Here is a 28000-nt window from a genome sequence, read left to right on the forward strand (position 1 = left end):
TCAGTTGTCATTTTTGGTGCATCAAGATGCTGATAAAATGGCAATAAGATGGAATCAGTCTTCTAACAGTTGTCAAGTTGGCAATTACATGCAAGCAGTTTGCGATAATATGGAGATTTACTGTGATAAAATTGTTGCACATGTAGTGACATAGTTGTGGCAGGACAGCAATTTAATTGCAAAATGACATTGCTTTTATATAAGAATATAACCAGATTACAACCAGTTGAGTAAAAACAGCACAGACTGTCATCGGCCTATCTGCATTTATAAATTAGATGGCAATTACTTGCAGTCAGTGTGAGTCAGACTGTGACTGAGAAAACAGGTTGCCTCCCACAATGAAACCTTTGCAATGTAAAATAGTTGCTCAGAGTGTGAGGGTGTTGCATGCTCGATCTTGATAAGTTGGTTGCTGCATCTGCATGCAATTGGTTTCTTACAGCACAAAAATCAATCACTATACCACCGCAAGGTTGTTGTTCTATTTTCATTCTAGTGTGACAGAGCTGTTTCAGTTCACCGATGTGCTTGATTTGCAGCTGGACTTTAGTCAACATTAAATTGAAGCCACTGACTTTACTTTTACTGTGTTCATTTACTATTAAGGGAAATACGTATGAACAAAGGCATGCCTTAAACATGCTAAAAGGTATTTTCTTGTTCCACTAAACAAATCGTTTGTTCTAGTGGTAATGAAAATAATCAGAAATCAACAGTTCCTGCAGAGTATGGTGGAAGATTTAAAGATGTCCACCTATTTGTGTTGTCAATATGTTCATGTATGCTTAAAAAAGTGATTTGTTTTTGTATAACATATTTTTTTTTGACTCTTTTGATATTAAAGGTTGCCAATTGCTGACCTAAACATACAGTTTGCAGACATTAACCAAAAGCGCCTTAAACTACTCATAAGAACCCCTGCTCTCTAAAACAAAGTACATTACAGTTTTTTCTGATGGCTTATGCACATTTTTTGTAACTATTGGCTGTTTTTGCAAAACTCTACACACAACTAAGAAAACCCTTCACCAAATCAGCAAAACATTGTAGTTGTCTTGCAAAAGCTAATAAACCTTGCATAACTCTCCAAACCTTCGTAAAAATGGTATTTTTTATATCAAACAGTTAACACAAGCCATCACATTAATAAGCACACAATGCACCAACTACACACTGATGGCATGAATAAAAACCACATCTGGCTTTTGCTTTTCTGTGCACAAGGTAGGCCATGTCAGTTTGAGGTCATACTTTTGTCATAGGTCCGTAAACACAGAGGGATCCAAACCTCAAGTACTGGTGTTTAGTCACACACATCAAAACAAACACAAGTGTTTATTTCCAAGTCAAAACAAAATAGTAATTTCAGTGAGGAAAAAAAGAAATCAGTCTACATTGTGTCGTCTCTGTGGATCCGGCCACAAAATTTCATCTACATCACATGCAATGTCCTCTAGTCCAAGGCACCGGAGAAATTATCTTTTGGAATGGTGTATCCAGGCCTGACATGATGCCTAGTCAATATCCCCACATGCCTCCTCCATTGCCTGTAAAAGGGCTATGCGTTGATGGGGATGACGGTCATAGACCTTTCAGCGCCAGGCAGAGAAGAACTCTTCAGTTGGATTCAAGAATGGAGAGTATGGGGGGAGGTTGAGTACAGTGAAGAGTGGGTGATCTGTAAACCAGTTGCGGACCAAAGCAGCCCTATGGAAACTAACACTGTCCCATATGATGATGTATCTGGTCTGCTCTGGTCTCTGAACATTAGTGAGCATGTCATGTAAGGCGTCCAGGAATGTAATAATGTGTGCAGTGTTATATGGGCCCAGGGTTGCATGATGGTGAACAACACCATTTTGACTTATAGCTGCACACATAGTTAATGCTCCTGCCACGTCTTCTCGTCAAAAGGTACTCTGTAGATTTGTTTCATTCGGATTTTGTTGCGGGCAAGTACACGACGCAATACAGAAATGCTCACATTTTGTATGTTTTGCCCCCAGCATCTGGTCGTCTAGCAATTCTGTAAAGGAACAATTTCAGTGTTTTTACATCTATGGTATTGTTGTGTTTCTCATTAGCATATGGCAGTGCTACAAATCTTAGTGCAAAGTGACTGTACTAACCGATTCTCATTTTGAAATGTCCTTATGATGCTTGCTACAGTGTAGCGGCTCAAGTTAGGCTGAACCCGTTGGCCAGCTTCCCTCAGGGTCGTTCCATGGTTGATTACATGGTCCACTATTGTAGCTCTGATGTGATCAGCAATTCTATTTCTTACTCTTCTTACCCTTCCTCTCCCCCCTCCTCATCCTCCTCTTGCTCCTCCTTGTCCTCTTCCTCTAACTTCACCTCCTTGTCGTCCTCTTTGTCCTACTTCTTCACCTCCACATCCTCTTCCTCGGCCTCCTCTACTTCTCACTCTTCCTGCTCCCTCCATTGTACTCCACACACACAGCTTACCTGTAGCTTATTTATAGTGCTGATTGCAAAGTGAACTAATTATCTAAAACAGTTTTCACATGTGACAGTGTGCCAGGCAGTTGGCAAAGTAGTGTAAATAATAGCCATAAATGTGTATAGTTTTGCTAGGAGTGTGTTGATCATTTGGAAATTGAGTGTAAAGCAGTGAGTTGTGTTTACAGTTCTGCAAAAAGAGTGCTGTGCAGTGGATTGTACCTACAGTTTTGCAAAGTGTGTGTTACAAAATGGCAAACTGAGTGCAAAGCAGTGTTTGTGCTTTTAGTTTTGCAAACTCAGTGAGTGGTTTTAGTATTAATAGTTTTAGAAATTGTGCTATAAGAATCACAGTTAGGGTTTAAGCACTCAGAAAAAAACTGTAATGTAAACTTAAAGCCTCAACAAGTGTTCATAACATTGTTTAACCACTGGGAGGCAGTACAGCAATGGCAATAGGAACCATGTTAGGTCTCTGAAAGCTGATTTTATTTTTTTATTTTTTATTTTTTTTTGTTAGAAAAACACACTATTTCTGAGAGTATTTTTATGCTATATTTAGATTATGCATGTTATGCATGTAAGTGTTATTAAACACAGGGGACTTGGGTGTTAGGCCTTATGCAGAAACACCTCTTCTGCTATGAACTCCCACATAAACCTCCTGTTAGTTTAAAATGTTGGTAAATGTATGGAACATTTTGCAGTTACCAAGACATTACTATAAGCTATTTGCTATATAAGAATGTTTGTTTGTGGGAGACACCACCTTCCATCTGTTGCACATCTCCCTGACTGATCTATAGAGACAGAGCATCACTGAGGTTACTGAACTGAACCTGGAGCAGAGCTTTGATCTGTCTGCGTGTTTGGTGTTGGTCGCTCTGAACAGAACCATCTGATTGTTGTCTCACAATACCCACAGTGGGACATTCACAAGCAGTCCATTCATTCATTAGCTCACCAAGAAGGAGGGAATTTATGCAGCATGGTTAACATTCATCTGAGGGGTGCATATATTAAAATACATTTGTGTGGAAGCATCTTTTAATGATGCCCTTGGAGTTTGGTTTTACACCTGAATCATTTTTTATTTAAAAAAAACCCCCAAGAGACGGCATGTCGAAATAGTCGCTCTTCGCAGGGCTTCTACTTTTATCACAACTACTTGATAATTTCATTTCATTTCATTTCATTTATTTATTCATTTTCAGGCACAACAAATACCTATATTGAACATAAAATACACAAAACAAAAAACAAAACTTGCCTGAAAAAGGAGTGGGACGAAGAAAACTTATTAAATCCCACCCCTATACTCACTCATCAACAAAAAAAAACAATAAACTTCCCGCAGCTACGCCCATCATTGCATACAGACCCATCAACAGCCCCGGGCAGATACAAGCATCTAAGCGGCAGCTCGCAACCAACAATTAGAGCCTTCATAACTGAATACAGAATATATAAATTATAAATTGCATTACCACAGGTAACAGGCAGTAATAACTACAAGTAACAAACACACATACATATACATACATATATATCTACACACACAAGTACATATATGTACATACATACGCACACTTTATTTTTTTTTTTTTATTTTGGAATCCATACCAGCAATGGTAAGAGGACAGACATTACAGAGCACACTAAAACCCATCATTGAGTATACTGTGACCAGACCAACTGTTTGTAGAGAAATTTAAATCTATGAATATTTTTGCATTGTTTCAATTGTAAACTCAGACTGTTCCAGATTTTCACACCACATACAGACACACAAAAGCCTTTATGGGTTGTTCGAGTTCTGGGTAATTTGAATTCTCCAAAGCCTCTCACATTATAAACCTTTTCTCGAATTTCAAATCTAGTTTGTAAATTTGCCGGTAAAAGTTTAGTAAAAGCTTTATACAAAATTATGGATGTATTGTAATTAACCAGATCCTGGAATTTAAGTAACTTTGCCTGAAGAAAGAATTTGTGAGTATGATCTAGATAACCAGCCTTGTGAATAATACGCAGTGCTCGTTTCTGTACTGTGACTAATGGATTAGTTGTATTTTTATATGTATTTCCCCACACTTCCACACAATATGTAAGATATGGAAGAACCAGGGTACAGTACAGAGTACGAAGTGCATCTTTATCAAGGAATTGTTTCACTTTGTTCAAAACTGCGAGGCTTCTGGAAATTTTGGTTTTTATGTGTCTGACGTGGGGTTTCCATGAAATTTTGTTATCAATTATAACTCCCAAAAATTTGTTTTCACTCACATTATCAATTGGTACACCTTCAATGATAATTGGTAATTCTATATTATATTTTAAATTACCAAAAAACATTGCTTTAGTTTTATTTATATTTAATGATAATTTATTTATGTCCATCCATTTTTTTAATTAATTTTAGCTCCCTGTTTACAGTCATTACAAGATCAGTATAATCATCGCTACTGAAAAATATGTTGGTGTCATCTGCGAACAGTATGAGTTTAAGTACTTGAGAAACATCAAAAATATCATTTATGTATACATTGAAAAGTTTTGGTCCCAACACTGACCCTTGGGGAACACCACATGTAATACCAAGTTTCTCTGAATGGTAATGCCCTATGCTAACATATTGTTCCCGACCTGTTAGGTAACTTTTTAACCAGTTACCAGCTTTCCCTCGAATACCATATCTTTCCAATTTATCCAGTAAAATTGAGTGATTGATTGTGTCGAAGGCCTTTTTGAGGTCAACAAAAATACCAACTGCATATTTATTTTTATCCAGTGTATCAGTAATTTCTTCTACTGCCTCAATTATCGCCATTGAAGTGGTTCTTTGCGTTCTGAAACCATACTGACCAACATTTATTATTTGATGTTTTTCAAGGAATTTTTCTAATCTTGAATTAAAAAGTTTTTCTAGAATTTTTGAGAATTGAGGCAGTAGAGAAATAGGCCTATAATTGGTAAAACTGTGTTTGTCATTACTTTTATATAGTGGTATTACTTTCGCAATTTTCATTTTTTTTGGAAAACAACCGGACTGAAATGATAAATTACAGATATATGTTAAGGGACTAGCAATATTCAGAATAACCTGTTTAACTACAGACATATTTATGTCATGATAATCCATTGAAGACTTACTTTTACATTTTAATGTGATATTTATTACTTCTTGCTCATTTGTAGCTGAGAGGAACAGTGAAAAGGGATTTGATTTTATATTACTGATATTTTCATTTTTATGACACGGGATGTCCGCTGCTAGTTCAGGGCCAACATTTATGAAGAATTTATTGAACCCATCGACAATATTACTCATGTTGTGATTTTCACCATTTGCATCAGTAAAATATTCAGGATATGATGTTCCAGAAGATCCTTGTTTAATTAAGTTGTTTAACACATCCCAAGTTCCTTTTATATTGTTTTTATTTTCATATAATCTTCTTCTATAATAAAGTTGTTTGCTCGTTCTTATAATATCAGTCAATTTATTTCTATATGCTTTATATCTTTGTTCCACTTCTTTTGTTTTTACTTTGATAAACTGTTTATACAGATTGTTTTTCTTTTTGCAAGCATTAATAATTCCTTTTGTGAGCCAAGGACTTTTTATCTTTTTTTTCTTTGTCATGTGTTCGTTTACAGGACAATGTTTATTGTACCACATAGTAAAAATATCTAGAAAATTATCATAAGCCTTGTCCACATCTGACTCTTCATACACCGAACTCCAATCTTGTTGTGCTAAATCGAAATTGAAGGCATGAATTGCTTCTTCATTTATTGTTCGCTTTGCTATCATGATCTTGGTATCTATTTTTTTTAAATCACAGTCACACAAAGTAAAAACTGGTAAGTGGTCAGTTATATCACAGACAAGCAGACCACTATTAATTTGGAAATCCATGACATTAGTAAAAATGTTGTCAATAATAGTGGCGCTATGTGATGTTATTCTGCTTGGCTTTGTTATTGTTGGATATAGTGATAAGCTGTACATTGTGTCAGTAAAGTCATCAATGGCTTTTAACCTTGTTGGATTTAGCAAATCAATGTTAAAATCACCACAGATAAATAGTAATTTTTGGTTCACCGAAGCAAACGTTTTTTCTATCCATTCATTAAAAGTGTCAATACTTGAACTGGGTGTCCGATATATACAACTTATTATAACATTTCTCTTTTTTTCATTCATAATCTCAATAGTCAAACATTCCAAAATTCCATCAATAGCCATAGACATAGTTGTTACAACATTATATTTTATAGAGTTATGAACATATATAGCAACCCCGCCGCCCGCCTTATTTAATCTATTCATGTATTTTAAATCATATCCATTCAAACAAAAATCTATTCCTTTATCGACATTGAACCAAGTTTCAGTGATGGCTATAACACTAAAGGGGCGAGAAAATTTCTCACTACCCGCAACAAAGTGTGGAGTTGTATTGGTGGTATTGTGTGTCTGGTGTCATAATCTGCCAAGATGACCAGTAGAAACACCAGGAACCAGGAGCAAAAAAGAGATGAGCTCGGTGCGGCTAATGAAGCCATCATGGCTATGCTAAAGACCACGCTGGACGAGCACAAAGCCTCGCTTTCGGCAGAATTCAAGACATCCGTTCAGCGACTTGAAAACAAGCTGGACAGCATCCAAACGACTCTCAACAACCATGACCAACGGATTACAGCCTTGGAAACCATGGCCACAACTACGAGCGCGGAGCTCCAGAACGTGGTGGCTAAGTTAGCGGTGGTGGCGGAGGATAACGAGAAGCTGAGAGCTAGGCTAATCGACGTTGAAAGCAGGAGCCGCCGCAACAATATTCGCCTCTTGGGGGTCCCTGAAAATATTGAATGGCCCAGGCCAACTGTGTTCTTTTCTCAGGTGCTTGTGGACATATTTGGAGTGGACGTTTTGAAAACGGCCCCGGAGTTGGATCGAGCCCACCGGGCACTGGTGGCAAGACCAGGCCCCAACGCGAAACCCCGAGCGGTTGTTGTCTGTTTCCATAGCTACCAGACCCGTGAGCTCGTTGTGCGCAAAGCTCGGGAAATGCGGGGTAAACTGAAATATAAGGACACCCCCATCCATATTGTCGAGGACTATTGCCCTGAGGTGCTGGAACAACGGTCCGCTTACCGCGGAGTTATGAAGGAGTTGTACGATCTTGGACTCAAGCCTCAGCTTCGCTACCCGGCCAAACTGTTCGTTATGACTGACGAAGGGAACCGGAAGCGACTGGCGTCACCAGGCGACGCTCGGAGCTATATCGCCTTACACCGTCCCCTGAGTTCTAACATTCTGGAAACCTGATCTGAGGGTCATGGTTGGATCCTGCCACTTCCATAGAAGGGCTCATGACATTTTAGTTTGATGTTTGGTACCTAGAGGACAGCATGGTTTGAGTAATTCTAACCTCATTGTTTTTTCTGTTTTTCTCTCATTTTCCTTTATAATACCCCTGTTTATATTTTGTTCTAAGATCACTGTTGGCACGCTAGTCTGCTACGTATACATATATGTATATACTGTTTTACTTTATATAAACACACATTTTTTCATTATTATTGCCTCTCCTACAGTTTGATTCCTGCCATGTACAAATGGGGGACAACAATACCCCAGCCTGCCTTTTTTGTGCTTTTCTTCTGTCCGTTTTTGTATAGTAAGATACATCCTAGTTCCTCAATTTTTTCTAGCAGAATATTGACAAGGCATATTTTCATAGTGAGACCTTGCCGCCACAGGGAAGCAAGCCATTTGATAAGAGTTGTGATGGCGAAGTCTTCACATGGGAATGTTTACACCCTGCTGTGCAATGGACACTTGCAAGTTTTGTTTTCGGGGGTATCCAGGTCCAATTTATGTTGTTCGATCTGCATGTATGTATTGCCTTGTTTTATGTTTTTTCTGTTGTTGTTGTTGTTGTGTCTTATTTATTTTATTTTATTTTATTTTATTTACTTATTTTTCTTTCTGTTTTTTTTTTTTTTCCCCTGTTCTGTTCACAGTCTACTACCTCAAATACAGACACCAGCTTTCCCCTGGCCACGGTCAACTTGTCAAACCAAAGACCTGTCTGAATATAGTAAGGTATGTCGAGCACAATCAATGGTCTTAGAATTGTCTCCTGGAATGTGAGAGGGGTGGGGAATGCAACCAAAGTTAACAAAATTATGGCGCATTTACAGCAGCTTAAAGGAGATGTGTTTTTTCTTCAAGAGACACATCTCTGCAACAGAGAAGTGAGGCGACTCAAGAGAAACTGGATCGGCAATATATATCATTCCAAATTTAACGCCAAGGCCAGAGGGACAGCCATACTTATTCGTAATAATATTCTGTTTGAGCAACATAAAGTTATTGCTGATCCAGATGGCCGTTTCACATTTGTGTCAGGAAACTTGCAGGGTTCACTTGTGATACTGGCTAGCGTGTACGGGCCGAACTGGGATGACGACTCTTTTATAGCTAAACTTTTCTCTTCACTTCCAAATCTGGAAAACTATCATCTTATTATTGGAGGTGATTTTAACTTGGTTCAGGACACTCTGCTGGATAGATCGTCAACTAAGGCCTGTTCCCTGAATAAATCTGCTAAAACCCTAGAATTTTTCAAAACTCAGCTGGGGATTGTGGATCCATGGCGACATGCGAATCCCACTACTAAGGCATTTTCCTTTTTCTCTCATCCCCACCGTACATATACACGTATAGACTTTTTTCTTGTTGATATTAGGTTTCTCTGTAAAATTAGCCATTGTCAGTATCATGCTATCGCCATTTCAGATCATTCACCAGTTTCTTTTGATGTGGTATTAGCGACCCCGTCTCGACCCATTAAACATTGGAGATTTAACTCTAGCCTGTTGATAAGGGATGACTACACACATTTTTTGAGATCACAGTTCTCACTTTTCCTTGAGTTGAACGATTCTACTGAAGTGTCAAGAGGTGTATTATGGGAAACGTCGAAAGCCTACATGAGAGGCCAGCTTATAGGATTTGTGTCAAATTTAAAGAAGAAAGAGTTAACTTACACGTCCAGTTTATTGAATAAGATCAAAGATCTAGATGGCAGATATGCATCAAACCCAGATCCTAACCTCTATACAGAACGTGTGAAAGTTCAAGCCAGTCTCAATTTAACCACCACCGCAACAGCTATGGTTCAATTAATTAAGACTAAGCAACGCTTTTTTGAATCTGGCGACAAGGCAGGGAAACTTCTGGCTTATCAAGCCCGTGCCGAAGCAACCTCTAAGCTAATCCCAAAGGTCAAGTCTGCTGCTGGTGACATAATATCGGACCCAGAGGGAATTAATGAAGTATTTGTAAGTTTCTATTCCAATCTGTACACTTCAAGTTCTCCCCCTCTATCAGAAGAAACTCTCCAAAATATACATTTTCCAAGAATAGATAGAGATCTGACGAAAGGATTAGGGGGACCTATCACTGTAGTAGAGGTACAAGAAGCCATTAAATCCTTAAACACAGGTAAATCGCCGGGCCCTGACGGTTACTCTGCAGAATACTATAAAGTCAATTCTGATCTTATGGCACCGTTGTTGAAAGATATGTATAATGAAGCCTTTTCAAAATGTCAATTACCCAAGACTTTGTCCGAAGCTACTATTTGTTTAATCTTGAAAAAGGATAAGGATCCTTTGTTGTGCAGTAGTTACAGACCAATTTCTCTTTTAAATATTGATTTTAAAATACTATCTAAAATCCTCGCACTTAGGCTACAACGTGTTCTGTCACAAATTATCGCCTTTGACCAGACGGGGTTTATGGCCGGCAGGCACTCATATGACAATTCAAGACGCCTCTTGAATATTATCCATACATCGTGCAACTCAATTCCAGAGGTTGTGGTATCTCTTGACGCGGAGAAAGCTTTCGACCGCGTCGAGTGGAGCTTCCTCTATGAGGTGATGGATAGGTTTGGCTTGGGGGCTGACTTTATTCTCTGGGTTAAGCTACTATATTCCTCGCCATCCACCTGTATTCGTACTAACAACAACTTGTCTTTGCCTTTTCCACTTGAGAGGGGCACTAGGCAAGGGTGCCCTCTCTCACCCCTCCTATTCGCCATTGCTATCGAGCCTCTTGCAATATGGCTGCATTCAGAGGATAGATTTAAAGGCATTACAAGGTTCGGTGTGACTCACAAACTCTCCCTTTATGCAGATGACTTGCTCCTGTACATTTCTGACCCTCTAAACTCATTCCCGGTGCTTTTTGACATACTGGACCAATATGGTACACTGTCAGGATATAAGGTCAATTAATTCCCTGGCCAGAGCTCTTCCCCACTCAATAGTGCCTTTTAAGTGGACAGAAACCGGATTTAGATATTTGGGGTTTTTTATTTCCTCTTCTATACATAAAATGATGAGGGAGAATTTTCTATCCCTACTAGAAAATGTTGGGAAAGATTGTGACCGTTGGACTTCTCTACCATTGTCAGTGGCAGGGAGAGTTAACCTGATAAAGATGAGTGTCCTCCCAAAATTCTTGTATCTTTTTCAACATGTCCCGATTTTTCTTACCAAGGCATTTTTTGACAAGTTAGAAAAGATTCTGTCACATTTCATATGGGGAGGGAAACAAGCTAGAATTTGCAAGTCTATTCTTCAGTCCTCTAAAAGTGATGGTGGTCTTGGTTTGCCCAATTTTAGACACTACTATTGGGCAGCTAACATACAAAAACTTTTACAATGGGTTCATAACGACCCCCCTGTAACAGCCTGGGTACAAATGGAAACTGCATCTAGCTGTTACTCATTATCATCAATACTCAGCTCACCACTCCCTTTTTCTCCAACCCTTGTTGGGGATAATCTAATAGCTAAGGAAACAGTAACTATTTGGCGACAGTTCAGAAAATACTTCGGGCTACTTGGACCGTCTTTGCTAACACCTTTATCAAAAAATTTTAATTTTGCACCTTCAAACACTGATGCGGCCTTTAGTAGTTGGAAAGATAACGGACTTAGGACTGTTAAGGACTTGTATAGTCAGGACACCTTTCTATCTTTTGCTGACCTATCGTCCAAATACGACCTGCCTAACTCCAACTTTTTTCGCTATCTTCAGGCTAGAAATTTTGTAAAAACGCAGTTCCCTCACTTTCCCAATCGGCCTCCAGAAACAAATCTGGATATCATCCTGCAGACGAACCCTCATCAAAACAGACTGATATCAGCCTTGTATAAAATACTAGATGCTTTGGTCCCCAAATCCATTTCTCATATTAAGCTGAGATGGGAGGAAGAGCTTCAGACAACCCTGCCAGAACAGCAGTGGGATCGTGCTTTGAAATTGATTCACTCGTCTTCAATTTGTGCTCGTCATGCTTTGATTCAGTGCAAGGTGGTCTATAAAGTACACTATACAAACGCAAAATTATCTAAAATCTATCCAACCATCAGTGATGCCTGTAGCAGATGTGGACTATCGCCTGCCAACCATGTCCACATGTTTTGGTCATGTTCAAAACTGAGTGCATTTTGGAGGAATATATTCGACACACTTAGCCAAGCATATGGCCAGACTGTCCTTCCTAACCCACTCTCTGCAATTTTTGGCATTCCTCCTGACTTGAACTTATCTGGTCCCCTCAAACAGGCCCTAGCCTTTACCACTTTACTGGCCCGGAGGCTTATTCTGTTGAAGTGGAAGCTTCCCCACCCCCCAACTCATGACCATTGGGTGAGAGATGTACTCTTTAACTTAAAGCTGGAAAAACTTAGATTCTCTCTAAAAGGTTCTATTAGGGAATTTAATAAAATCTGGAAATCATTTCTCTTGCTGGTCGACACTATTACTTTACTTCCTGAGTCTGCAGTGAACTGAGCGAAGCTACATTATAATGTTTTTTTGGTTTTTTTTTTAAATCTTATTTATACCTTATCTATTTGTTTTTCCTTTTGTTTTGCTTGGTCCTTTCTCTGTTATTGTTTTCTCTGTTTTTGTTTTGTTTGTTTTTGTTTGTCTGTTTGGTTACGGGGCGGGGGGAGGGGGGGGAGTTGTGGTTGTTGTTGTTTTTTGGGGGTTATGCTTGTTATGTGTATGGGTCCTGAGGTGTTGGGTTTTTTTTTTGTTTTTTTTTATTTATTTTTTGGGTTTTTGTGTGTGTGTGTGTGTGTGTGTGTGTGTGTGTGTGTGTGTGTGTGTGTGGGCAGAAACTGGTTTTCTGCAGTGTTTTGTCTATTGTAGACCTGGTAGGGGGAGAATTTGGGTTGGGGGGTTGGAGGGTATAATGGACATACCACTGTTCTGAAATCAAGATGGACTTAGCTGTTGCTAACTTTGTATGTCATTGTTGAAATTAATAAAACAAAGTTGAAATAAAAAAAAAACCCAACACGTATCATACACATCATAATCATGGCTTGTGTTGTTGTTGTTTTTTAAGAATAGAAATCAGTGTTCTTGTCACACAGTCTCAGCCAGACAACATTTGTACATTTGTTCATTATTTGTTTGCAGCCTTCAACGCTTTGATCTCTCCGTTTCTACTGCTGGAATATGCGGCTGCAATGAAAGAGAGAGAAAAACAAAAACAAAACACTTTTCAACTCAGATATTTCATCCATAATGTAAAAATGCAACATCCTAGTAAGCAGGAAGTAGAAAAAAATCAACATTTAATTAAAAGAAGATGTTAATTGTGATATTTACTCCAGTTTGATGTCCGCTGCCTCCTGAGAAAAAGGTGTGTCTATTTAGATCGCAAACATGCAAATTACTCAAGTCAAGAATAAGTTCTTTTAATAATCTACCCTTTTCATTTGAGTCATCTAAGGCTGTCTTTGTCATTTCAGCTTGAGATGAAAAAATAATCAAAAAAGAGGAAAAAAGCCTGAATACACACACACACACACACACACACACACACACACACACACAGGCTCAAATAGTCTCCACAGACATAAACATGTGTCGGCTGTTTTGTGACCTCGCTGTGACATGATGAATGACCAAATCAGAAGCGTAATGAAATGCTGCACAATCGCCTGCTGCTTCTCCGTGTATGCAGCCCGTGTGTGCACACATGTATATGCGATGGTGTGCATGCCCAGGACTTTAATCAGAATCACAGGTGACCTGGCTTCTCACCGAGTCTCCTAGGTTTGACAAGAGCAGATAATTACCAGTGACCTCCCACCTAGTAAAATCAAACAAGGGCAGAAAAGTGAAGATAGTGGTAAGAAGAAATGACCTTGAAACTATATGGATTTACTCGCAGCTCCTCACCCGACTCCCTCTGTTGGTCTTTAACCTCCGACACAGATTCTTAATCTGTTCTAATTTTTCATCCCTTCCTCGGTAGGTGTGGCACTGCGATCACTGTCTGAGAAATACTTTGCTAGTTCAACTCTGTGAAGACTGGTTGCACAAGTTTAGGAATTCTAGCTCCATAAAAAAAAACCCTGATCTCAGACCTCAAGCTGAAGGCTAGCAGATTTGTTTGCAGATTAGTGACAAGCTGAATCTGGAGATTCACTAGGTTGAGGCAGGCAATGGACGACAGAGCTGGGTAACTGGGTAAAAGGATGAGCTGGGCTTATTCTTTTAAATAATAGCTCATATTGAGACACAAGCAAAAGGTTATAGGTCACAGTCCTCTCAAATAAAACATGAAGTCGATCCTCAAAAGATTCAGACATGAAGACGTGCAGATAAGGCAAACCAAGGGGAAATTTAATTAAACCTGAGAATAAACTTAAGGCACTGAAGGGTTCAAGAAGGAAAATCAACCAATGTCCAAAATGAATCCAAAAACTGACAACAAAAAATTAATTATTGGAAAGATATGCAGGGGAGGATAGTGGACAGCAGATAAATTACCGACTGGAAATAAAAAGGAAAATAATTGTGAAAGAATACTCAGGTAAAATGAAATGCTGTGAGGGAGGGAATGTCAAAAACAGGAAAAATACACAAAAATGAAATGAAATAAAACACAACAGAAAACAGGAAGAAGTACAAAGAACTGGGATATACAGGAATCACAGGAGACACAGGGTAAAGTTAAACACACAGAAATATGAGGGTCTCCAACTTCCAGGGGGAAAAAAATCAACCAATAAAAACTACAAAAAGAAAAGAAAACCATATACATTTAAAATAAAAATATTTTTTGAATATTTGATCCTTTCAGTAAAATATTTAGAAACTCTATCATATGATTATTTTATCGTCTGTATGCAGGAGCCTCCGTCACGGATGCTGTCTACTGATGTGACTGGTTAGTTCATGAACATGCTTCTCTGTCAGGGGAGTTTCATTCAGAATAAAACTGTAAAATCTCTGTCAGCTGTGCCTGGGGTAAAATTTCATAAGAATGACAAACCAGCCAAGCGCTGTCTCTATGTCTCTTTTTCTGCCGCTCACCAAAACCCCCCCAAAAAACATGCACAGTCATGCTCATGCACTGTACACATGTGTAAACACACACTAAAGTACACAAACACGCACAGACTTATAGAGAGACAATCTCTGTCTCACGAGAAATGTTATTAATACCTGGCAGCCTTTAAAATGTCAGCTGATCTCAAACAAGACCCAGGTTATTTATGGATCTATCACTTCTCATGCCTTTCTGGACTCAGGATATTTTTACTTTCAAAGTGTGTCTTTAGAAGTAGGAGAAAGAGGAGGAGGAAAAGGAGGAGGAGGAGGAAGGGGGAGATGAAGATGCAGTCAGACAGAACGGTCAAATGCTAGGAAAGGTGTGCGAGCCAGCAGCCAAAGAGATCAGCCAGTCAAACCCTGAGGAGGTGGTATTTTAGACAACACCCGGGGAAAAATGTCCCTTAAGATGATTCTTCCACTTCTGACACATGGCTGCGATCAAAGAGTTGCATTCAGAGATAAAAATACCACAAATGTGGGCTAATCACAAATCTGCATTCAGCCTTGATGGCTGCTCTCTAATATGAGCTGATAGGCTTTATTTACTCCACCTCTTGTGTACTACTCTTGTCTTTGCACTCCCTGTCCTCCTTTCTTGGTATTCACCTCCAGTCAGACACACACACACACACACACACACACACACACTAGCTCAATCTCCAGAGCCGTTTACTCATTGAGTGATGATTGCCTGTTTAAACATCTGTCTTCACCAGTGTACACAACTACACACACATACAAAACACACACACAACTGGTTGTCTATGTGTAGCCTTGTCATCCAATGGGCTCTATGGATTAAAGATATATACTTGAGATATTCTCTTTCAGTAAATCTAGTAAATCTTCAGTACAATTAGACACGTAGTCGGGTATCTGATTCTTGACTGCACCTGATCTGTTTATTGCTATAATTCTTCCATGTTGTGTTCCTAACTATCTCTCTCTATATATATTTATAAGTCAGATTGAAATAAAATAATATAAAACAAAAACTGTTACTCAGAGTTGCACTCATCTATATATATATATCTATATATCCATATATGTATCTATATCTCTACATATATCTATAAAGAGATATAGATATATATAGATATATACATATATATATAGGACGATCTGATTTCCTCGTGTCAGCATTGTTCCCACATCATCATAATTAATGTTGTTCCAGGTTCAACATTGCAAGTGACCAATCACCTTCTTGTGACGTCATTCCTTTGCGACTTCGAAATACCCGCCTTCGAGTATTTCGAAATACAAGTGAAGAAGCGAGAAACCGCCGCCTGTCCGCCGAATTTGAAGTCAATTTAGGATACTTTCCTTTAATAAACGGTAAGCATTATACATATGTTCCTCACTTGGCTTGCTGTTTGTTTGCTAGCGATAGGCTACTTGACGACAGCATTAGCTAACCAGTGTTCTCTAGACCAGCGTTCCCCAACTTTTTGGGTGTTTCGTGGCCCGGGGGTTGGGTCAGGCAAAATTGCAGTAGCTTCCCTGATCATTTTACAAACATAAGTGAAGAGAATCTGGACTAAAAGGCCTAGACTTATGGTTGTGTGCTGAATCTATGAATCAAACTATCACCTGGAAACATAATTAACTGGTCCATAGCTGTGAAACTGGACATGAGTTCTTGATTCTATGGAGATTAACAGTAATCCAGAAATTTACAAATTTGTCCTGGTACATCGCGTAAATGTTGTCCCTGGGACATCGCGTAAATGTTGTCCCTGAGACATCGCGTAAATGTTGTCCCTGGGACATCGCGTAAATGTTGTCCCTGGGACATCGCGTAAATGTTGTCCCTGGGACATCGCGTAGATGTTGTCCCTGGGACATCATGTTAAAGTTGCCAGAGACATATGAAAGTTTAGCTTCTTTTAGCCCCTGTTTGTTTTATATTATTTTATATATATATATATTTTTTTTAATATTATATTTAATATTTACATTGTATTGCAAAAAACCCCAAAACAAGTTAAAATGAATTAATGAATATTGACTAATTAAACCTTCGTTATTTTTCCACCAGAAATGGACGATATAATTAGAAGAAGTGTTCTGAATGACGAAAAAAAAAGAACTGGAAAAGACACACAACTTTGTGTGCATGTGTCACAATGCCAGGAGGACCCATTCAGTGTTGTGTTAGAAAAATTGAACTCATTAACCCTTCATGGACATTATAAATGTTTAAATGTTGCCTCAGGTAAAGACAGGAAAAGAGACTATTACAAATTCAACTGCATCAGAGCTGGGAAAAAAAGTCGAAACAGCTACAGAGCAGTGGGCTGTAAGGCCTATGTTTCATTTAAAGTACTCAAATGTTGGAAAGACCACACAGTCATCGTGCAGCGTACATATGATAAGCATGATGGGCATGATCCTTCGGACCCAAAAGACGCACATTTCAACAATATTTCCAGTGATTTGAGGAGGAAGATTGAGGAACTGCTTTCCCTTGGAACTAAGCCAGCCATCATACTAACCGAATGTCATAAATGGGCCAAAGAACATGGACACAGAGATCTTCACAACAGAGAGCATTTTGTCACACCACGTGACATTGACAGTGTTAGAACCTGCATGATGAGGAAGAAGCACTTTAACTGTGGAGACAGTCAATGTGTACATACCTTACTTAATGGAAAACATCAAGAACATGTTCTCTTCTATCAACCATACACATCTGACCAAGAACTAATGATTGTTTTGCAGACACCTGTAATGAAATCAAACATGGAGAACTATGCAAAACAGTTAGTATTTGTTGACACCACGCACTGCGTTAACCAGTATTCATTTCCCTTATTCACACTTGTTGTAAGAGATGATCATGGGCATGGAGTCCCTGTGGCCTATGCTATTGTCAGCAACGAAAGTCAGAAAACCCTGGAAACTGTTCTTGGAATAGTTTGTGAGCATTTCCCAACTTCCCTGAGGTAAATAATACATTGACAGCTATTAATTTTGAAATAATTCCTTTTCAAAAAAGTTATAACATGCCAGAATCTAATGCTATAGCTGCAGCATGGGCTGCAAAAAACTTTCCTTTCCAGTTGTTAAAGTTATTCCTATAGGCTGTATGCAGTATTTTATACATCTACTTGTGAGTTGAAATGTTTAATTTGGCATTGAAGTGGTGCTTTGAGATAGCAAAAACATTTTCATACTGTTTAATCTCATTTAGTGTTTTCTTTTTTTCTGTAGAGCATTTATGGTTGACAAAGACTTTGCGGAAATAAATGCTTTGCAGAAGGTTTTTCCAGAGTCAGCTATCCTTCTATGCTGGTACCATGTCTTGCAGGTAAACCACATTGTTTTCTTTTCACGTTGTCTAAGATGCACCTGAAACACATTTTTACAACAGGGTCCTGTTGTTATGATTTGCCTCATTGTGATATTCACCTACTCAGGTTAATGAATATAAAGGGATAAAATGTTGAGTGACTATGTCCATCCATTTAAGACCACAGTGCACTCATCTTCTGGTGGCTGCTTCCCAAAGCTCTTTTTGACATTTAAAAATATGTTTGCCTGGTTGATTTCTGTAATGCACAGGTCCTCTTGTCCAGTGAGTGACAAAGTTATTTTTGGACGTCAGCTTTCTTTTATGCTTTTTGTACAGCTGCTCCTCTGTCTCTCTCTCCAGATTAACTTTTTTTCTCTTACATTCACAGGCTGTTAATCGATGGCTTTCAAAATCAGAGTCCGGGGTCCATGGGCTTTCTAACACCCAAAAGAGAAATGAAATCATTTCTTTCTTTTGTAAGCTGAAAGCTTGCACATCTGTAAGTGTAATTTGTCTATTTCACATTTTGATTACACTAAGAGCATAATAACTTTCAGTTGCTAAAAAAAAGTTACAGAGAGATACAAAATAGATTTTTGAAACAATTTCTAAAACTGGCTTCTTATCTTGCTTATCAAAACAAGTACTTAAGCTGTGCAGAACATCATTGTGTCACCCACTGTGCAGTAGAACTTGTGAGTGGGATTCTTTCACAGACAGATGCTGAAACCAAATATGCTTATAGGTTTAGTGTTCCTTCATAGCCATTGTAAGGGAAGAAATAATTGCTTCTTAATACAAAAACACGACATATTATTAATAACTTAAAATTCTTAATGTTATTCAATAAAAGGAAAAGGGCTTCAATACATAATATTAAAGATTTCAATAGGTCTGTTAAATGGATTGAAATATATTCTGTTGCATCCAATTCTCTTAGGAGGACGACTTTAAAGCCACATCAGCAGAGTTCTGCCAGACATTTAAGCAATACCCTTTGGTGTGCCAGTATTTTCAGAAGCACTGGGAAGGCATTGGCCACATGTGGTGTGACTACGGCCGTCGCTTCAGTCACGCTCGTTCTGAAACAAACAATGTGATTGAAAGGTATGATTTATTATTTTGACCTCATTCAATTGTATTGCTGAAAAAAAGATATTATGCTTTAATCCAAGAGGCTAAACTGAGTAGGTTCGTCATGTCATTGCCAGAACAGGTTTTAGGCAAATCCTTTAAATTCTAGCAGCGTTTTTTATGTTATCACAACAAAAAACAGAGTAGGTGGATTTGCCTAAATCAGCTAAACCGGCACAGAGCATTCCTTTATAAAAGACGTGTGCAATAGGTATTCCAATTTTTAAAAAAATAATACAGTCTTGATTAAAACTTTAAATTCCTTCAATTACAGTTACTAATCATTTCAAATAACTGTTTTTCAGATTTTTCCACCGCCTGAAATACCAGTTTTTATCTGGCTACAAGAATAGGCGTCTGGATGATCTGATTGAAGTGCTCCTAGGGAAGGCCGACGACTACTTCTCAGTCATAAAAACCCTGCAAGATGTGGGCCGCATGAAAAACAGGTTTGCTGACACCTTGTCTCAAGTTTCAGACTCTGCTTCAAGACTGATGGAAAGTGGTTGGGCTCTTAAAATTACAGTCAAGAACAGCCATGGAGTTAATGCATATCAAGTCCCATCTGAGTCAAGAGAAGACATGGTGTATGATGTCTGCCCTGTTGAGTCCTACTGCAACTGTACATATGGCTTACGAGGACTTCTTTGCAAGCATCTAGTGTTACTTGCAAAATTAGCAGAGGCTGACAATGACATCTATCCAAACATGGAAACAGACATTTCTACCTTGGCAAGAATTGCAGTGAAAGAAAGGCATTACTTTGTACACTGTGAGGACTTGAAAGTGATAAAAATGCCAAGTTTGTTTGGAAATCTGTGTTTTTTTGCATCGGCTGAAACACTTCAGTGCACTTGTTGTACGTTCTCTCACTATAACACATGTGCTTGCCTGAAGGTGGCTTGTAGCCATTTTAAACAAATGAAAAACTCTCTGAAAAGTCCTCTATCAACTTTGAATGACACTCCTGTAGTTGAAAGCACAGACAAAAAATGCACAGAAGATGCGGTTGGAAAACTAAATGCTGTTTTAGACACAGTTAAACAGTGGGCATTCATTCCAGAGGGTATTACTGCAATGATAGATGAACTGCATACAAATGTCTTAAAAACAAAACAAGTAGGCAAAAGTATATGCCAGTACGAAATAAAGACGACAGATAATGCACGCAAAATTAGGCCATTGTATTCTAGCAAGAAACATTCGGCCAGCATCGGCATTCCAACAGTCTGTGAAAATGAATGTGAACAGTCGATAACCACTGAAAGAGAGACATCCTCTGGAGAAAATGAAAACCTTTTGGAATACAAAACAAAAAAGAGAAGAGTTAAAGCTAAGTATATGCACAAGTAGACTTTTGTGTGACATTTCAAAGGGACTGCATCCATTACTTCTGTTTATTGAAACCTAAAGCTGAATAGCTGTCTTAACTTTCTGCCAAGGAACAGATGAAAAGAAATTGTTTGCTCTCTCAAGCAGTTGTTATTTATGTGTGTTATTCATTACTTTGGCTTGGTTGCTGTTTTTGATACAAATTCATCTGTGCCCATTGTAATATTTTCACATGTTACTATTTTTATATTGCTATGCATTATAAATAAAGGATTACTTATTACTATTAAAGGTCTGCATTTGTAATTGTTGGTATTATTTATAAAATATGTGCTCTTAAGTTTTTTGCTCCATAAAACGATACCTGTCACTTTTTGGACATGGTAAATGGCCTGCATTTGTATAGCGCTTTTCTAGTCCATAGGACCCCAAAGCGCTTTACACTACATTCAGTCATTCACCCATTCACACACACATTCACACACTGGCGATAGCAAGCTACACTGTAGCCACAGCTGCCCTGGGGCGCACTGACAGAGGCGAGGCTGCCGGACACAGGCGCCACCGGGCCCTCTGACCACCACCAGCTGATACAGACAGAGTATCAGCTGTTGAGAATCCTGGCTCATACAAAATAGAAGTAAAAGGTTTCAACATCCAGCCTTTTTATGATTAAATACAAAGTGTAATAACAGAGTTATTGGGGTGTGATTTTGTTAATAGTTAGTCTTAAGTATAAGTTTAATAGTAATGAGTAAGAAAATATAGCCAGAATAATGGAATGAGACTAACACCTGACCTCACACTGAGATTTGGTATGAAGTGGCATGTTTGTGCTAATGCTGACATTGGGGCTCAGAGTTCCTCTGTGTGTATATATTTGTGAACGTTAACTTGGCTAATGTCCAAGGGTTTGACTGCTTTCCTGTTGGATTGTATCACAAAGAACAGGGATAAGAGCACCAGTGGCCGTGCACACCCTCATCTCTCTCCTTCACCCGATCATTAGTGTTGGAAACCGGCATTAGCTCAGAGTAGATTAGACTTCAGTATAGTGCAAGTGATTTGATTTTATGATTATTTGATTCAGTTTTTTCTGTGTTCAAGCTCAATTACTTTAATAAAATATGTTGAATTAAAACAAATAAACAAACAAATAAACTGTGGACATTACCCTTTTAAACCTTTCTGAAACAAGACAGGTAAAAACCAGTGTATAAAAGTTTACATAGGTATAAATAGCTCTAACACTTTACTCCAGCCTGGCGTCCACACATGTGGACATCACATTTTGGGTTATTTAGACCAAAATACTAAATCTTGATCAACAAGTGCCTGATATACAGTTACGAGGACATTATACTGCAACTGTTCTATCGAAATTTCAAATTAATGTCCTCATATGTGGCTCTCATTTGTCTCAGAAACAAAAATTAGGTAAAAAAACAAAACCTGGTAATTCTTTCTTTTTACATTCATCGGGTTCCAATCGGCCCAAATATCAAAGAGAAATTAAAAATGCATGCCATGGAAGATTTCGGGTCTTAGGGGGTTAAAATGACCAGACCCCTCCGGCCTGTTTTCCAGGCCACTAAATTAAACCCAGTCAATTACCAATTGAACAGAATAAAAACCTACGAGGTCCACTAATAGTCCAAATCTTTAATAGAAAAGACAGGCAGAACTCAAACAAACAATAATCCAAACGAGGAGCATATATACACACTGGAAAGTAAATAATTATAAGTTATTAAATCAGACTAATTAAATACAGTAAAACTAATAAGGGAAGACGAACACACGGGAAATAAAAATAACAGTGTAAACATACCAAAACTCAAAATAAAACAGGAAAGCTACTACAAACCGAGTGTGACACAATTACATTCATATTGAAACATATGTGATAATTTTCTTTCTTTGTAGCATTTTTAAGATATGTGTTAGAACAGTCATTATGCTGTTTGGATTAGGAACCAATCATTTTTGCCAAATAGTTAACACAAACTTAGAACAACAATGAACAATTTTCAAGATTCTGATTTACAGAACAAACAAAAGTCACAAAAGGTTTCATTATTTAAGAGACAAGATCAAGTTTTTCACACAGGAATGAAATGACAGAATCCAGTGCAGCGGGGCCAAAGGTGTGTGTCAGCAAACTGAAGGTTGAGGAATCAGTCAGCTCATGTTTAAGATTGTGTTGGATTTTGAGAAGAGTCTGTCTGTTATTAGAAAGTAAGATTAACAATGTTACACCAATAACCCAAATACGGGGAAATGACAAATAATACCAAAAAAGATACAACTTTCATATTGTTTTACTAACTTACTTTGTCATATCAGCACTTGAATGGTCGATGCCTTTACAGACCATGTCTGTTGTGACATCGCAGGCCAATCTTCCGGCAAACCCGAGGGCTAGCTCCCCAGCCTCCTCTTCACTCAGAACACTAAACACTGTTACTTTAGTTTTGGCCTTCTTAGGCCTGTCAAGAATCATTGCGGGCAGTTTGGCTTTACGGCCCTAAAAAAGAAAAAGTGCAAACACCAAAAGAGCAGAGAGAGACACACACACGCGCACAAAGTTAAATGCTTTTTTTTACATGGTGTAATTGTGTATATGTTGCAGCAAATGCACAATTTCCAGCCACATTGTCACTTCATTGATACGAGTAACCCGGATTTATTTCAGGTGACATCAAAATCACGAAATGTATACCTACCCCAATCAAACCTCTGAAAACATGAACTGATATGTTCTCTGCGTTGATTCTGCGCTTGATCTCGTCTTCTGTTATTGTGTAGGTTTTCTTTTTTGAGCTTGGTACAGATAAGCGACCATGCACTCTGTAAACTGTACTAGTTCCTTCTGAATCAGTTTGGAATTCTGTATCTGCATCGATCCTGTCAACATCATCAGCAGCAGCATTATCTGTACTCAGACTTGTGCCGTATACTTCTGCTTCTTTTTCGTTGTCTTCAGTCTGTGTACCTTCATCTCTGACTGTCAGTCTTCCTATCTCACTGTTACTTGTCGATTTGCTGCAGATGTTCTCTCCCTTAGGAACTTTTCCTTTGTCATTCGCTGCCTGATGCTTTCCCTGATGACATTCTTCACTGGCTACTTCTATTGCTCCTCCTGTATAGCCACCTACTATGCTGCACAACTCCTTTCCCTCTGCTGTGCTGCACTGTGCTGTTACATAAAGAAGAATGATATAAACAGCACTATATCAATTTTATTGTGAAGAGAAATCCCCACAATACGACACAGTTATGTCTAAAATAGTTTTGTGTAAAAACTGGATCTTGAAACGTCCACTTTAATTACACAGTCCTGGTGTGCAAAGGCAAAATTACGAAAAAAAATTTCACTTTAAACATTTTTGGACATTGTTTAGTTATATTGTGACTTACTCTCACAGAAGATACAGATGCCACAAACAGACTTTGAACAACGCATGTGCTTGTATGCACCACATTTCTGGCACTGCACCTGTGAATTAAAAAAAAAAAAGAAGAAGAAATAAACAAACAAAAAACAAATGAACAAAGTCCATTAAATAAACAATCTATATGGCTAAGGACATGTCATAGTGTACCCGGTCTTTGGCTGCAATCACACACCAGCACTGACTGCACTTCCTAGTTCGATCTGCAAAATATAATTTGTTTAAGTACAAGTTACATTTTCCAATGTTAGAGAAAAAGAAGGCAGCTAATTTTATCTGTACCTATTGAGGAAAATAAGTAGTGGCAAAGTCGGGACCTGAGCTTTGTGATTTCAGTGTTGTACTCCTCCACTTGTGTTTTACCGTCAATGAGAGATTGGGCAAACTAATAATTGACGAAGAAGAAAAAAAAAAAAAAAAAAAAAAGAACAAAAAGAATTAGATTAACAAAGAAATGTTTGTTTGTTTTTAACCCCCCCGAGAAAAAAAAAAACAAAAAAAAAAAAAAAAAACAGAGCAACCAAAGCAAAGCATTACTGCTGAAATGGTTCAATCTACAAAAAAAATTGAGATTTTACCATCCTGCCTCTAAGGCTTTAAAAACTGAATAGGCAAAAATGTAAACATTACTTATATAGGTTAAAGCTATAGTTTTCAGTACCATTATGACATGCACTCCACATGAGTTCCCATCCTGTTGATGTGGGTGGCTCACATGTGACAAGGTCCACTCTCCAGCGCAGCCTCTTGCTGAAGCAAATGAGCTGAGAGATCGCAGTTATTACAAATAAAAAGCATATAGAGAAATCAATAACCACGTTCGGTAATGATTTCAATTAAATTAAATATGTTATGTTAAATATGTTAATTAATTACCTCCAGTTTTTCAACACCGCACTTTTTCTGACCTCCGACTCGCCAAATGAATTCATATAGACTATGGTCCTCTTGGGTATGTCACAAAACTGTTTTGTAAAAAGATGGATATGGTAGGCTTGGGCCTTGAGCTTTCCTAATGAGGGACACTGAAAAGTATCATGCACTAGAGAGAGTGCAAAATCTTTGCAACTTACAAACAAGGTCCAGTGGCTGCCGTTTTCCAGACAGGCTCCAATCAATTTCTCATACATCTGAAAGATGTTTTTCTGGAAATAAAAAGAATGTGACAAGTATGTTTTTCTGTCAAGAATGACACTGCAAAACTGCAAAAGCTTGTCAGGTGAGACTTGTAATTAATTCTGCAGATACACAAACATATAGAAAGTGTCATTTTTTGTTTACATTAATTAATTTCTATAGTGTGTACAAAACAAATCAAGACCACAGACTCAACACGCACCACTCAATTTTTGGTGTTCTTTATCAGTTGGCCAAGACAGAAATGTTTTAATCTGTGTGCATTGCTTTTGAACAAGTCTTTACACAGAAAAGGTTTCAGAAAGGTATTTTTCAGGTTCTTCTGACAAGGCTTCAATTTTGGAAAATGCTGTTTGTTTATAGTGGCAACTTATAAACCCTTTGTGATAAGAACATAGTTACCATAGTCCAAGTCATACCTTCAAAAAGTATGCACTTTGTGCTCTTGTGGACCCATCCAAAATTTTTCCAGTGATTTGACTTGGTATTGGATAAATGTGAGGGAAATTCTATAAAAATAACAAATACACCTATGTTTTCAAATACATTACAAAAAACGTAAACATGCTATGTCATTATGATCAAACAAGCTTTTCAACATACCTCACACTGCAAATAGATTAGGCCATCTATTACCTTATAAAACAAATAAATAAATACATATAAATAAAAACAGAACTAAGGAATACGATTCATTAAGTAAATTGTACAATAAAGTGTATTTAAAGCAGAATTTAACATTAGTTTTATGACAACATAAAAGGATTTTTATGTCAAGAGGTACCTCATCTGAAATGTTAGTCTGGTCAAACAGGGATTTCAAACTTGAAATACAATAGAGTTTGGTCCAGCTACTCCCACAAGGTAATCTGTGAGAAAGCATATGCTGTAGTCAACAGATATCATTTTCTTTTTGCATGCTGCAACCATCATCCATTTCAGTCTTCTAGGAGCTTTGTCTGGTTGTAGTTCTTTTTTCTCCTCCTCTCCCCTCATCTATTAATTAAATTGTTTTCTGACCTTCCTAACTGTTTCCGACCTGTCTTCCCAATGTGATGTTTAAGCAATATATGTATGGTCAGAAGGGGGTGAAATTTTCATTGCAGTTGTACGTGTAACATTGCATGTGATAATAAAAGGCTTGATTGGTTGATTATTCAACATGAGTTGACATTTACCTGACATTGTGAAGGAGTCACAGTTTCTGTAAGGGTGTAAGAACATAACATGTGGATTTGTTACACTTCTTTTTCACAAGTTAATAACAATCAATAATTTTCATTCCATTATTTACAAGCTATCACACGATGTCCCAGGGACAACATTTACGCGATGTCCCAGGGACAACATCTACGCGATGTCCCAGGGACAACATCTACGCGATGTCTCAGGGACAACATTTACGCGATGTCCCTGGGACAACATTTACGCGATGTACCAGGACAAATTTGTAAATTTCTGGATTACTGTTAATCTCCATAGAATCAAGAACTCATGTCCAGTTTCACAGCTATGGACCAGTTAATTATGTTTCCAGGTGATAGTTTGATTCATAGATTCAGCACACAACCATAAGTCTAGGCCTTTTAGTCCAGATTCTCTTCACTTATGTTTGTAAAATGATCAGGGAAGCTACTGCAATTTTGCCTGACCCAACCCCCGGGCCACGAAACACCCAAAAAGTTGGGGAACGCTGGTCTAGAGAACACTGGTTAGCTAATGCTGTCGTCAAGTAGCCTATCGCTAGCAAACAAACAGCAAGCCAAGTGAGGAACATATGTATAATGCTTACCGTTTATTAAAGGAAAGTATCCTAAATTGACTTCAAATTCGGCGGACAGGCGGCGGTTTTTCGCTTCTTCACTTGTATTTCGAAATACTCGAAGGCGGGTATTTCGAAGTCGCAAAGGAATGACGTCACAAGAAGGTGATTGGTCACTTGCAATGTTGAACCTGGAACAACATTAATTATGATGATGTGGGAACAATGCTGACACGAGGAAATCAGATCGTCCATATATATATTATGGCAGGGATAGCTCAGTAGAGTGGTGGCCCCATGATCGGAAGGTCGGGGGTTCGATTCTCCTGAACAGCTACCCTGAGGTACCCCTGAGCAAGGTACCGTCCCTACACACTGCTTCCCGGGAGCCCAATGGCTGTCCACTGCTTCACTGAGTGAATGGGTTAAATGCAGAGAGGAATTTCCCCACCGGGATCAATAAAGTACACTTTCTTTCTTTCTTTCTTTCTTTCATATATATATATAATTTCAGCAACAGAACAAGTGAATGCTTAATAAATGCACCGCTTATGACTTGAAATATTCCACAATGCTCCCCGCAGCTCTATGGGAATTTTCTTATCTGTTTAGTGTTACAGGGGTAGGACTCTCATTGGTAGTGACAGGCTGCAAGTAGAAAAGTTCAGATAATCTCATTATACAATACCTGCCCAACACAAGATGACAGAAAGTCGAAGGCACTGACTAATGGGAGAATGTTGAAAGTTTTAGGCTGCAAGTTGACAGTGTGCATCCATTTTCACACATGTAGCAAAGTCCCGAACTTTTCTACTATTGTTACCACATGTTAGTGCATGTGAGAGAGTACATTTCCAACTCAGTTGGACTGGATATTAAATGGTTCTTACCCAGCAGACCACCTTCCACAAAAGTCAGTGTAATTTCTGATTTAGCTGTGAAAACAGTGCAAGTAATATCTGGTGAATTCA

General features: G+C 38.3%; 2 protein-coding genes across 2 annotated transcripts; one reads left to right on the forward strand and one right to left on the reverse strand.

Moving 5' to 3' along the window:
* Nucleotides 1-16123: 16123 nt before the first annotated feature.
* LOC146663906 (uncharacterized) lies at nt 16124-20966 on the forward strand. Its single transcript, XM_085416854.1, has 6 exons — nt 16124-16246; nt 16950-17859; nt 18128-18224; nt 18598-18708; nt 19150-19316; nt 19649-20966. The coding sequence occupies exons 2-6, from the start codon at nt 16952-16954 to the stop codon at nt 20694-20696; spliced, it is 2331 nt and encodes a 776-aa protein (XP_085272980.1). The 5' UTR covers nt 16124-16246; nt 16950-16951; the 3' UTR covers nt 20697-20966.
* Nucleotides 20967-22333: 1367 nt separating this feature from the next.
* Nucleotides 22334-27190, reverse strand: LOC146663907 (uncharacterized). The gene is made up of 13 exons (XM_085416856.1): nt 27060-27190; nt 26446-26471; nt 25871-26136; nt 25687-25776; nt 25204-25275; nt 25007-25095; nt 24792-24894; nt 24413-24515; nt 24281-24333; nt 24096-24174; nt 23402-23874; nt 23009-23202; nt 22334-22900 (listed from the first exon to the last, which is right to left on the reverse strand). The coding sequence occupies exons 5-13, from the start codon at nt 25258-25260 to the stop codon at nt 22756-22758; spliced, it is 1296 nt and encodes a 431-aa protein (XP_085272982.1). The 5' UTR covers nt 25261-25275; nt 25687-25776; nt 25871-26136; nt 26446-26471; nt 27060-27190; the 3' UTR covers nt 22334-22755.
* Nucleotides 27191-28000: the final 810 nt, after the last annotated feature.

Source organism: Rhamphochromis longiceps, linkage group LG8, assembly GCF_057381845.1.
Source record: "Rhamphochromis longiceps isolate RC_006_pf linkage group LG8, R_longiceps_female_GT1.1, whole genome shotgun sequence".
NCBI lineage: Eukaryota > Metazoa > Chordata > Actinopteri > Cichliformes > Cichlidae > Rhamphochromis > Rhamphochromis longiceps.